The sequence below is a fragment of the Scyliorhinus torazame genome, chromosome 10 (assembly GCF_047496885.1).
Source record: "Scyliorhinus torazame isolate Kashiwa2021f chromosome 10, sScyTor2.1, whole genome shotgun sequence".
NCBI lineage: Eukaryota > Metazoa > Chordata > Chondrichthyes > Carcharhiniformes > Scyliorhinidae > Scyliorhinus > Scyliorhinus torazame.
The window spans coordinates 165,918,643-165,931,670 of NC_092716.1; the positions used below are offsets into that span (position 1 = coordinate 165,918,643).

Sequence of the window (13,028 nt, forward strand, 5' to 3'; positions counted from 1 at the left end):
TAGGATGCTCTCTATCTGTAGAAGTTTATATATAGACAATGTCAAAGATGCAAGACAATGCTTTGAATGCGAGCATTTGTAGGTAATTACATCTTTACAGATCCAGAGATAGGGGTAACCCCAGGTTAAAGAGGTGTGAATTGTCTCAAGCCAGGACAGTTGGTAGGATTTCGCAAGCCCAGGCCAGATGGTGGGGGATGAATGTAATGCAACATGAATACAAGGTCCCAGTTGAGGCCGTACTCATGTGTGCGGAACTTGGCTATAAATTTCTGCTCGGAGATTTTGTGTTGTCGCGCGTCCTGAAGGCCGCCTTGAAGAATGCTTACCCGGAGATCAGAGGCTGAATGCCCTTGACTGCTGAAGTGTTCCCCGTCTTCAAACAACCGCGCAACCTTAAACAAACCATTGTTTGCAGCAAACTAACCAGTCTTCACAACAGCGACCATGTCACCACACAACCCTGCCATGGGAATCTCTGCAAGACGTGCCAGATCATCAACATGGGTACCACCATTACACGTGCGACTCGGCCAACGTTGTCTACCTCATACACTGCAGGAAAGTATGTCCCGAAGCGTGGTACATTGGCGAAACCATGCAGACGCTGCAACAACGGATGAACGGACATTGCACGACAATCGCCAAGCAGGAATGTTCCCTTCCAGTCAGGGAACACTTCAGCAGTTAAGGGCATTCAGCCTCTGATCTCCAAGTAAGCGTTCTTCAAGGCGGCCTTCAGGACGCGCGACAACACAAAATCTCCGAGCAGAAATTTATAGCCAAGTTCCGCACACGTGAGTTCGGCCTCAACCGGGACCTTAGATTCATGTCGCATTACATTCATCCCCCACCATCTGGCCTGGGCTTGCGAAATCCTAACGTTTGTGAGAGTCGATGCAGACATGCCGAATTTCTTTAGCTTCTGCAGGAAGTAGAGATGTTGTTGGACTTTCTTGACTGTTGCATCAACGTGAGTGGACCAGGACGGACTGTTGGCGATGGTGGCCCCCACTATCGACCATCGCCACTTCGGAGCCATTGATGCAGATGGGAGTGTGTGTCGTGCTACGCTTCCTGAAGTCGATGATCAGTTCCTTGATCATTCCGACATTTAGAGTGAGGACTACCTGCAGATAGTACCTGTGCACCTAACTGCAATGTAAGCTATTTTTCTGCTTTGCTGGCTGTGGGCTCTGCAACCTTCTGCCCCAGGAACATCACCAGGTGTCGCATGCAGGGCATGACCTTCCCTGTCCAGCTGCCCTCCTCTCCCTCCACCTGCTGTTCTCTCCCTCGCTGGAAGATCATCCACTAGAGTGCACAATGCCCATTGGGCCAGCGACCTATTCATTTCAGTGTGACCTTTACTAATTAAGAATCTCTGTGGCTCAAGGCCCCTCTGAACTGTGACTCCCTTCTAAATCCTCATTTGCAGTACATTACCCTTTTTTTAGGGAGCAATTTAGCAGGACCAATCTAGCTACCATGCACATCTTTTGTCCCACACAGACACTGGGAGAGTGTACAAACTCCACACGGACAGTGACCCGGGGCCGGGGTCGAACCCGGGTCCTCGGCGCTATGAGGCAGCAGTGCTAACCACTGCGCCATCATGCCACCCTGCATTACCTTGAGAGCAGCACCGTAGCATTGTGGATAGCACAATTGCTTCAAAGCTCTAGGGTCCCAGGTTCGATTCCGGCTTGGGTCACTGTCTGTGCGGAGTCTGCACATCCTCCCCGTGTGAGCATGGGTTTCCTCCGGGTGCTCCGGTTTCCTCCCACAGTCCAAGGATGTGCAGGCCATGATAAATTGCCCTTAGTGTCCAAAATTGCCCTTCGTGTTGGGGTGGGGTTACTGGGTTACGGGGACAGGGTGGAGGTGTTGACCTTGGGTAGGGTGCTCTTTCCAAGAGCCGGTGCAGACTCGATGGGCCGAATGGCCTCCTTCTGCACTATAAGTTCTAATTCTATGAGCAATTCACCCTGGGATCAATAAATGAAATGCCTCTCACCTCTAGTAGTTGGCTCAGTGCTGCCGTCATCTTCTCACAGCGAGTCCCTCCAAGCTCCGGTTTGCTGTCCATGAAAGCTGCTTTGAATCCGTCCCCTTGTTTGGCCTGTGCACTCCCTGAAGAATTGTGCAGGGGCCACGTATAATTTGAGTGCATTGGCAATTTAATTGCCCTAAGCAGAATTTAATTGCTGGTTTCCATAAAGCGGGCAGGCTTCCGATCACCTGCCATATTGTTGCAGACTAGCGTCATGACATCTGATTTTATGGAGGAGCAGGAGTGACTGCTGCCTGATTCATCCCCTAGTGTAGATATAGTTTGTGGATTTATGCGGTGTCCGGGCTTGTGATGATACTGCTACATTTAATTCTCATACTATCTGCAGCTTTTTCCACTCTCCTTATGCAAACCAATTTTTTGTTCCTTTCTAGTCACGACATGTGGCTTGTTGCAGTGTGCTCCATTTCTCCTGGTTCCTTGTCATTTCTCGACTGAAGGAGAATAAATGTACCGTCCCCCTTGAGGGAACCCGACTGTTCTCTTCTGTGGATCCCAACGTAAAAGTGACCTTTCCACCTGGGGCAGTGAATGAATCTCGCAGTGTGAAAATGCAGGTGTGTGTATCATATTAAATATTAATCCCTGGAAAGAAAGTAATATCATCTCTGTCCAGTAAACGATGTTTTGTTTTGTGATTGTATTTACATCTCTTTTCCAGCTCGACCGGACACTTAAAATTTCCTTGAATTTACATACAGGTATTACCGGTTGCCGTGGATGAATTACGCGAGCTCCTGAATGATCAGGACTCTGTCGCAAGTCCTTTGCTCTGTTTGTCACAGAATGCAACCGACAACTTCCTAAAGCCAGTCAAGATTCAGCTTCCATTACCGAGTGGGGTCACAGGTCAGTGTTTTAATACCACTGCAGGGAATGGAGTGTGATTGGGAGATTAGGTGTGTTATGGATGATGAGAGTCTTGTTTCATCTCTGAATCAAATTTAAATGCAACAATTTAAAAGAGACCGAGAAGGGTAGGCAGACAGCTCTTTGGAGGTGGCAGAACAAATTGAGAAAACAATTTTATTTATTAATCATGGGATGTTGTGACTGCTGATCCGTAATTGCCTTTATGAAAGTGGTGGCGAGCCGCCTTTTTGAAATACTCCTGTCCCGGCGGCAAAGACACTCCGACTGTGCTGTTAGCTGTGAAGATCAGGATTTTTGGCCACCCTCTGTGAAGGAATGATGCCAGAGTTTCAAACCTGGAAGGTGTGTGACTTGGATAGGAATGTGAGGTGGTGGTACTCTTGAGTACCTGTTTCCCTTGTCCTCAGTGGTAGAGGTGCTGTTGAAGGAGTCTTGGCGAACTACTAAAGTACATCTTTGTAAATGATACACACTGCTGGTGTTGTGTGTCAGTGGTGGAGGTAGTGAATGTTTCAGGTGATGGATGGGGAGCGCCCCCCCCCCCCGCCCCCCCCCCCCCCCAGGAGGAGGATGCTGCTGACAGTCCCCCTAGAAAGTCAAGGAAAGGTTGCCACCGCTGGGAGAACCCCATCAAGGACCTTCTCAAGGCAAACTTTATTCGCTCCAGGCTGAGGAACCCCGCCATATCGCTAACCCAGGTCTCCACACTCGGGGGTTTTGAGTCCCTCCACATTAACAAGATCCGTCTCCGGGCTACCAGGGAGGCAAAGGCCAACACCTCGTCCTCTTTCGCTTCCTGCACTCCTGGATCCTCCGACACCCCAAATATCGCTATTGTTGGACTCGCCTTCACCCGAGTGTCCAAAATCCTAGACATCGCCCTTGCAAAGCCCTGCCAGAATTCATTAAGCGCCGGGCATGCCCAAAACATTTGGGCATGGTTCGCTGGACTCCCTGCACATCTCGTGCACCTGTCCTCCACCCCAGAGAACTTATTCATTCACGCCGTCGTCATGTGAACCCGGTGCACCCCTTAAACTGAATTAAGCTGAGCCTGGCACATAATGAGGAATTTACCCTGCCCAGGGCATCAGCCCACAGGCCCTCATCCAGCTCCTCGCCCAGCTCCCCCTCCCACTTGCCCTTCAACTCCCCCACTGAGGCTTCCTCCACCTCCTGCAGCTCATGATATATGTCCGACACCTTCCCCTCCCCTACCCAGATGCCAGACACAACCCTGTCCTGTATCCTATGCGGGGACAGCAGCAGAAATGTCCCCACCTGCTTTTTAAGAAAGTCCCGAACCTGGAGGTATCTGAAAGCATTCCCCGGGGGCAGGCCGAACTTCTCCTCCAGCGCCTGCACGCTGGGGAAAGCCCCATCTATAAACTGGTCCCCCATTCTCCTAATGCCTGCCCTATACCAGCCTTGGAACCCCCGTCTATCCTACCCGGAGCAAATCTGTGGTTATTCCGTATCGGGGTCCACACTGAGGCCCCCTCCTCCTGCCTATGCCTACTCCACTGCCCCCAAATCCTCAATGCCGCCGTCACCACCGGACTTGTGGTGTATCGCGCCGGCGAGAGGGGCAGCGGCGCCGTGACTAGTGCCCCTAGGCTGGTGCCTCTGCATGACGCCGCCTCATGCCGCCCCCTCCTCCATCATCCACTTCCTAATCATGGCCACATTGGGAACCCAGTAATAGCTGCAAATGTTCGGCAGAGCCAGTCCTCCCCCTCCCCGACTACGCTCCAAGAATGCCCTTTTAACTCGCGGGGTTTTATTCGCCCACACAAATCCCGTAACAATCCTATTCACCCGCATAAAAAGGACTTGGGGATGAAAATGGGGAGGCACTGAAAAACGAAGAGGAACCTGGGGAGAACCGTCATCTTCACAGTCTGCACCCATCTCGCCAGGGAAAGCGGGAGCATGTCCCACCTTTTAAACTCTGCTCCACAAGCCGGGTAAAGTTGAGCCTGTGCAGGGCATTCCAGTTCCTAGCCACTTGTATCCCCAAGTCCGAAAGCTCCTCTCCACTATCTTGAGCGGGAGCTCCCCCAGTCTCTCCTCCTGGCCCCTAGCGTGGACCACAGGGCCCTGGCTGCCGCCGGCCTCTTTCCCGACCTGGACTTGGAACGGTCCAAGGCCGGATCCAAGACCGTATTAAAGTCCCCTCCCATAATCAAGTTACTTGACTCCAAGTCCGGGATCCTACCCAACACGTGCCTCGTGAAGTCCGCATCGTCCCAGTTCGGGGCATACACATTCACTAACACCACTCGGGGCCCCCTGCATCTTGCCACTCACCATTATGTACCCGCCCCCCTTGTCCGCCACAATGCACCCTGCCTCAAACGCCACTCGTTTACTAACCAAAATTGCCACCCCTCTTGTCTTTGAGTCTAACCCCGAGTGAAACACCTGGCCCACCCATCCTCTCCTTAATCTCGTCTGGTCAGCGATCTTTAAGTGTGTCTCCGGCAACATGGCCACGTCTGCCTTCAACCCCTTTAGATGCGAGAACACGCGGGACCTCTTGACCTGCCCATTCAGGCCCCTCACGTTCCACGTGATCAGCCTGGTCGGGGGGTTGACCATCACCACCCCCCACCCCTCCCTCCCCCGCTGACTAGCCATCTTCCTTTTTCGGCCAACCCGTGCCCGCACCTCCCGCTCACTCCAGCCCTCCACCGGGGGGCCCCCAGCCTGACTCTCCATTCATTCCCCTCAACTGGCTCCCCTTCAGTCAGCAAAACAGCACCCCTCCCCACATCCCCCTCCTCTGCCAAGCATCCGCTTAGCTCTGATTTTCCCCCCACTGCGCTTCCGTACGTCAACTCACCCATGCTGACCCCGGCCGCTCCCGCCTCTATCCCCCAACCTTAATCTTGTCACCTGCTTCGGGCCACCCAACCCGCCCCCCTCACCCGCAGGGTAGAGGGGCAAGTGCCATCCGGGACCTTGCCGTGCTCCGGACAACACGGCCCGGGCGTTTCCCGCCCCCTGAAACAAAACACAAGGAAAACAGAAAACAACAAACAAACTGGAGCAGACAGGCAATCAAACCTATGCTCTACCCACCATACCTCTTCCCATCAGCACGTTTCACCCACATACCACTACCCCTTAGTTCAAATCCAGCTTCTTGTGCCTGATGTACGTCCACGCCTCGTCTGGCGTATCAAAGTAATGGTGCCTGTCCTGGTATGTTACCCAGAGTCTTGCCGGATGCAGGAGCCCAAACTTCACCCCTTTGCTGTGGAGGACTGCCTTAGCCGGTTGAAACCCGCACGTCTCCTCGCCAGCTCAGCTCCCAAGTCCTGGTAAATGCGGATCTCGTCGTTCTCTCACTTATTGCTCCACTCTTCTTTCGCCCACCGCAGGACATGCTCCCGGTCTGCAAAACGGTGGAACCTTATCACCATCGCCCTCGGTGGCTCGTTCACCCTCGGCTTTCTGGCAAGGACCCTATGCGCCCCATCCAGCTCCAAATGCCGCGGAAAGGCCATCAGCATCCCCAACATTGCGGTCACATACTCACGTGCTCGCGTCTGCCCCCTCCGCACCTTCGGGAAGGCCCAGGATCCGCAGATTATGGTTCCGAGACCTGTATTCGAGGTCATCCAGCCTCTCCTGCCATCTCTTATGTAGGGCCTCGTGCGCCTCCACCTTCACTGCCAAGCCCAGGATCACGTCCTCATTCTCCGCCACCTTCCTCCCCACCGCCTTGATTGCCTTCTCCTGTGCCTTCTGGACCTCCACAATCTTCTCCATAGAGGCCTTCATGGGTCGCCAGCATCCCCGTTTTTAATTCTGTGAAACAATTTCTCAGAAATTCCTGCTGCTCCCTGGCCCACTAGGCCCACACCTCACGATCCACTCCGGCCGCCATTTTGTTTTCCCGGACCTTCTCAGCCTTCTTTCCCACGATTGCACGTCTGACGGCCCCACTCCTGGTTCCTTCCACATAGCACCGGGGGGAACCTCTCCAACGTCCGTTCCCACACCGGTCTCCGCCTCCAAGTACCGCCGCCGCCCCGTTTAGCGGCCCGAAATCCCGATCTCAGCGGGAGCTGCCGTGAACGCGACCTAGCTGGTCATGGCCGCCACCGGAAGTCAGTGTCAAGCTTCTTGAGTGTTGTTGGAACTGCACTCATCCAGGCAAGTGGAAAGAATTCCAGCACATTCCTGAGGCCTTAGAAGGCAGGAGGTGAGTCACGCACTGCATGATACCCAACTCCTGACCTGTGTTGTAGCCATATTGTTTATTTGGCTAGTCTGGTTAAGTTTCTGGTTATTGGTGACCCTGAAGATGGTGGGAGATTTGATGATAGTAATGCCATTGAATGTCAAGGGGAGGTGGATTAGACTCTCTCTAGTGGTATGATCCTTGGCTTTATAAATAAAGGCATAGAGCACAAGCAATGAAGTTATGATAAACCTTACAAAATACTGGCTCGGCCACAGCTGGAGTATTTTGGCAATTATGGGCACCACAATTTAGTAAGAATGTCAAGGACTCAGAGTGGGTACAGGGGAGATTTCTTGGACTGATAATAAGGATGCAAAACCCGGCTTACACGGAGAGACAAGTGATACTGGGCTTGTTCTCCTTCAAGCAGATATAGTTAGGGCAAAATTTGATTGATGCTTTGAACGTGGTTAAAGATTCCCTGTTAATGGCATAAATACATAGTCAGGTCACAGATCACACCCAGCTATCAGCCAAAAAGGTATTAACTGTTGTCTCACACCATTTGGTAGCACAGTGGTTAGCACTGTTGCTTCACAGATTTGATTCCCAGCTTGGCTCACTGTCTGTGCGGAGTCTGCACGTTCTCCCCGTGTTTGTGTGGGTTTCCTCCGGTGCTCCGGTTTCCTCCCACAAGTCCCTAAAGACGTGCTTCTTTGGTGAATTGGACATTCTGAATTCTCCCTCAGTGTACCCAAACAGGCCCCGGAGTGTGGCGACTTGGGGATTTTCACAGTAACCTTATCGCAGTATTAATGTAAGCCTAATTGTGACACTAAGAAAGATTATTATTATTTAGGTGCCTAACTGGTTCAAAGCAGGTTGCTATTTTAATCTCACAAAACAACTTCACATAAATATACCAGTTTACTTTTCTCCAATTTTAGTACAGAGTTGAATGTGGCATTCTCAGGAATATTCCACAGACCTGTACAAACATGGCTCAATTTCTCAATATTACTTAATCTTATTTAGAAGGCTGAGCATTCGGGAGCTTTGGGGTTGGTCATCTTGTCAGTTACTTGTATGGGACCAACGGTAACTACCATTAATTTCTACAATGTGGGTGGCATGCCTTTTTCTTAACCTTTTCATCGCCCTTTTGCTTTTCTCTTTATCTTTCTTGCCAGAGGAATTATTTCACCCCCCCCCCGGAAAGTCTCAATGGACCCCTGGAGTACCCCAATTTGAGAATCACTGGATAGATTTCTTCCAACTTGACCTTTATTGTTTTGGCTGTGTACTTCAGTTTTCAATTTGCTTTGTTAAATGGTATTTAGTGGTTAGAGATGAGCAGCAAGTCTACTAAAGCTCTGAGATCATTTTCAGCAGCAACCATAGCTGCTTCAGCACCATTCATTAAATGTTTATATTGAGCATTTTTTGCTTCCTACGTGTGGTTATCTGCATTGAATGCCATCTACCTTTGACTTGCCTTCATGCATGATTTATCAAATTAATTTTCAAGTTCCCGAACAGACTCCTCATGATTGGCTTGATAGCATTTTGTGCAGAAAATTATTAGGTGATCTTTGGAGGCAAAAGAGTACGGTTATCTAGTTGTTGTGGCATTGGATTAGCAACCCAGAGGTTGTGAGTTCAATTCCCATTTGGTTGTGAATCTGATCATTTTCTTTGGATGGTATCAGAAAAATAACCATGACAACTGCCGGATTGTTAACAACCCAACAGATTCACTTGTTCTTCAGTTAAGGGAGTCTCTCATTGCTATCAATTTAGTCTACCTGTCCCCCTTCAATGGACTGATCAGTACCCCTCCATGTTCAATATCGCTTTAAGGAAACCAAGGGAAGCAAATACTTTGAATGTACTCTTAGCCGGGACTTCATTGTTCGCCGCCAAAGGTGGCTTGATGGTACTCTTGACCACGCTAGCTGAGACGTGAAACACAAAGGTGGCAGACTGGGCCCATATTACGAGGTAAATGAATCAACACAAGTATAAATAATGAGGATTGGCTGAGAGGCTAGAAAACCATTAACTTGATGAAGCACCTGAACCCCAGAGAAAACATTACTTTATTGACTACTCTGGCTCTCTAAGCTATGCCATCAATTTCACAATGTTTGTTTGCACAAGACAACAAGGTTTCAAGTGCTTGCAATTTCAGCTGTTGAAACTTTAAATTGTCTAAATGATTGACACTTTTATTGGGCTGTACTAAAAAAGAGGGTTCTCTTTATAAAAGTGGAAAGTTATCAATGAATGACTGTTTTTGTTTTAAAGCTTTTACACATTAAAAAAAAAAAATTAAAAGTGCTCAATTCCAATTAAGGGGCAATTTTGCGTGGCCAATCCACCTACCCGCATATCTTTGGGTTGTGGGGGTGCGACCCACTCAGACACTGGGAGAATGTGGAAACTCCACATGCAGTGGCCGGGGACAGGATTGAACCCGGGTACTCGGCGCCATGAGGTAGCAGTGCTAACCACTGCGCCAACATGCCACCCTTCCTTTACACATCTTATTGTCACTATAGGGTTCATTGTTCTATACAGTGTATAGTGAGTGAATGGGCATGCAAGTGCCATAGCTTGGCATGAGGAGCCAAAGCGGTTGTTTGGGGAGGACATACCTTGGCATGGAATGTATGAGGTGCCAAAGGGGGTAGGTGGGGAACATCAATTGGTATGGGGGCATGAGGAAACCCTTTAGAATTTACCTTTCACAAATGTTCCTTCATGCATACTATGATTCACCGTACTAATGTAAATATATTAATGGCTTCCTGCTGGGTCATGCTGCATTTTCTTTGCACAATTCACTTGAAATTAGTCAAACCAAATGCAAAAATTATGAAATTTCGAGTGCACATTACTTCCAGCGCAAACCGAATTTCCACCAATTTTGCACTGGTTTAACAAAACACTTGTTAGATGCCCATCTTATTTAAAATCTTTTATCCAAGGCATTTTTACATATACACACAAAATATCAGAAGGACAACAAAACAACTCAATAAACAACCACAACCACCTGCCCCCTGACACCAACACTCCACCACATCCCCCTTAAAGAAATTGATAAATGATGAACCCCTCTGACAACCCCCTCAGAGCAAATTTGACCTTTTCTAGCTTCAGGAATTCTGCCAGGTCGCTCACCCATACTCCCAGTTTCAGCGGCTCCAAGTCCCACTGCCCTAGCAAAATCTGTCTCCGAACTATCAGGGACACAAAGGCCAAAACACCTCCTGACTCCCAGGTCTTCCAACACCCCAAATATTGCCACCTCTGGACTCGGAACCACCTTCACACCCAACACCTCGGACATCACGTCCGAGAACCCCATCAGTCTTGGACACAGCCGGAACATATGGGCATGATTCGCGTACCCAGGTACCACCCTAACCTATCCTCACCCCCACAAAGAACCTATTCATCCTTGTCACCATCATATGAGCCCTATGCACCACCTGAAACTGGATGAGGCTTATTCTCACACATGAAATGAAATGAAATGAAAATCGCTTATGTCACAAGTAGGCTTCATAAGGATGCGTCCACCCTCCACAAGGCCTTCACCCAGGTCTTGGCCCCCATCTCCCCTCCCAGCTCCTCCTCCTATTTACGCTTATTATCCTCCACCAAGGCTCCATACCACACCATCAATTCCTTATATATATGTATATCCAACACCTCATCTTCCCTTATCTCATCCTGAGATAGCACCTTGTCCTGCAACCCCAGGGGCGGCAGCCCAGGAAAGGTCAACACCTCTTTCCCCATGCAGTCTCAAACCTGCAGGTACCTAAAGCCATTCCCCCTGGGCAAGTCATACACTTCCTCCAGGTCCTCCAGCCCCGAAGCTTTGCTGCCGATAAACAAGTCCTCAAAGTGTTCTGTCCCACCTGCTGCCATCCCCTAAACCTCGCACCCAGCCCCACCAGTGCAAACCTATGGTTATCGCAGATCGGCTCCCACACCGAGGCACCGTCCAGCCCCAAATGCTCCCTCCACTCTCCCCACACCCTTAGGGCCGACACCACCAGTTTGGCTCGCAGAGTACCTGGGAGGCGACAACTGTAAAGACGACAACAGAAAAGCCCTCAAACACGTTCCCCACCACCCTGAACAGCAACTCCCCAGATCTCCTTTTCTGCCTTCTGGCATTGATCGGGGACACCTCACTCTTTCCCATGTTCAATATGTATTCCAAAAATTGGCCAAATTCCCTCAAAATCTCCACAATACATTACATAGAATTAACAGTGCAGAAGGAGGCCATTCAGCCCATCGAGTCTGCACCGGCTCTTGGAAAGAGCACCCTACCCAAGTCCACAACTCCACGCTATCCCCATAACCCAGTAACCCCACCCAGAACTAAGGGCAATTTTGGACACTAAGGGCAATTTAGCATGGCCAATCCACCTAACCTGCACATCTTTGGATTGTGGGAGGAAACCGGAGCACCCGGAGGAAACCCACGCAGACACAGGGAGAACGTGCAGACTCCGCACAGACAGTGACCCAGCAGGGAATCGAACCTGGGACCCTGGAGCTGTGAAGCAATTGTGCTAACCACCATGCTACCGTGCTGCCCACCAGGTCCGAGATATATAATAACAGGTCATCGACATACAAGAGACCCTATGTTCGATGCCTCTCCCGCTCCAATTCCTTGACGCCCTAAGCGACATTGCCAACCGCTCTATTGCCAAGGTGAAGAGCAATGGGAAGAGTGGGCACCCCTGCCTCATCCCCTGGTGCAGTCCATAGTACCCTAAACTGACTCGGTTTGCCTCCACACTCGTAACCGACGCCTTATATAGCAACTGGACCCAATCCACAAACCCCTGCCCAAACACGAACCACCCAGCGCCTCCAACAGATATGCCCACTCCCGATCAAAAACCTTCTCTGCGTCCATTGCCACCACTAGCCCCATCTCCTGCCCCTCCGAAGGCATCCTAATTACATTGAGTACCCTCCACATATTTACCGACAACTTCCTTCCCTACAGAAAACCTGTCTGATCCTCGCCTATCACCTCCGGCACACAGTCCTCAATTCGCGATGCCAACACCTTCAACAATAACTTGGCATCAACATTTAATAACAATTTCGGGCAGTACGACCCACACTGCACCGGATCCTTATCCTTCTTCAAAATCAGGGAGATGGAAGCCTGCGACAATGTAAGGGGGAGTTCCCCCCTCTCCCTCACTTCATTAGACACCCTCACCAGCAGTGGCCCCAGGTCAACCCCAAACCTTTTATACGTGTGGAGGTGCAGGAGGCCGAGGGCAAGGAGGTTTCATACTTCTCCCAAGTGCACCGGGATCTCATCGGCCCTGGAGCCTTCCCTCCTTGCATCGTCCCCATACCATCCGTTACTTCCCTCAGCTCAATTAGGGCCCCCAGACCCTGCATCAGCCCCTCCTCCACTTTGGGAAACTCTAACCCATCCAGGAAACGCGACTTCCCCTCCTCCCAGCCGGGGGCTCCGACTTGTAGAGCCTCCAAAAACGGCCTCAAACACCCCATTCATTCCTCCATCACGGCCTTACCCTTATCATCCCTAACTCTGCCGATCTCCCTCGCCGCCTGCAATTTCCTCAATTGATGGGCCAACATCCAGCTTACCTTTTCCCCGTACTCATACACTGCCCCTCTGGCCCTCTGTAACTGTCCCACCCTTGATCATCCCGACCGTCAACCCCCAAAGAATAACAAATAGCACACTCACCATCACTGCTCCCCCGCCCAGACCTGCCCCAAAATAACCACCCCTAGACACTTTACAAAGCACAAAAAACTCATTCCAGTCCATTGTCCCTCATAAAGACCATCGCCTCCTCTCGC

General features: G+C 50.5%; 1 protein-coding gene across 8 annotated transcripts in view; it reads left to right on the plus strand.

The window, feature by feature from the left end:
* The window catches only part of pidd1 (p53-induced death domain protein 1), a 173,229-nt gene that overhangs the window by 95,792 nt on the left and 64,409 nt on the right, over nucleotides 1-13,028 (plus strand). For all 8 annotated transcript variants that reach the window (XR_011949587.1, XR_011949588.1, XM_072518909.1 and 5 more), the window contains 2 exons: nucleotides 2,449-2,631; nucleotides 2,776-2,923. Coding sequence is in view for 6 of the 8 variants with exons in the window: in XM_072518909.1 (XP_072375010.1) it covers nucleotides 2,449-2,631; nucleotides 2,776-2,923 (331 nt within the window). In the remaining 2 variants the exon portion in view is untranslated. The remainder of the gene's footprint in view (nucleotides 1-2,448; nucleotides 2,632-2,775; nucleotides 2,924-13,028) is intronic.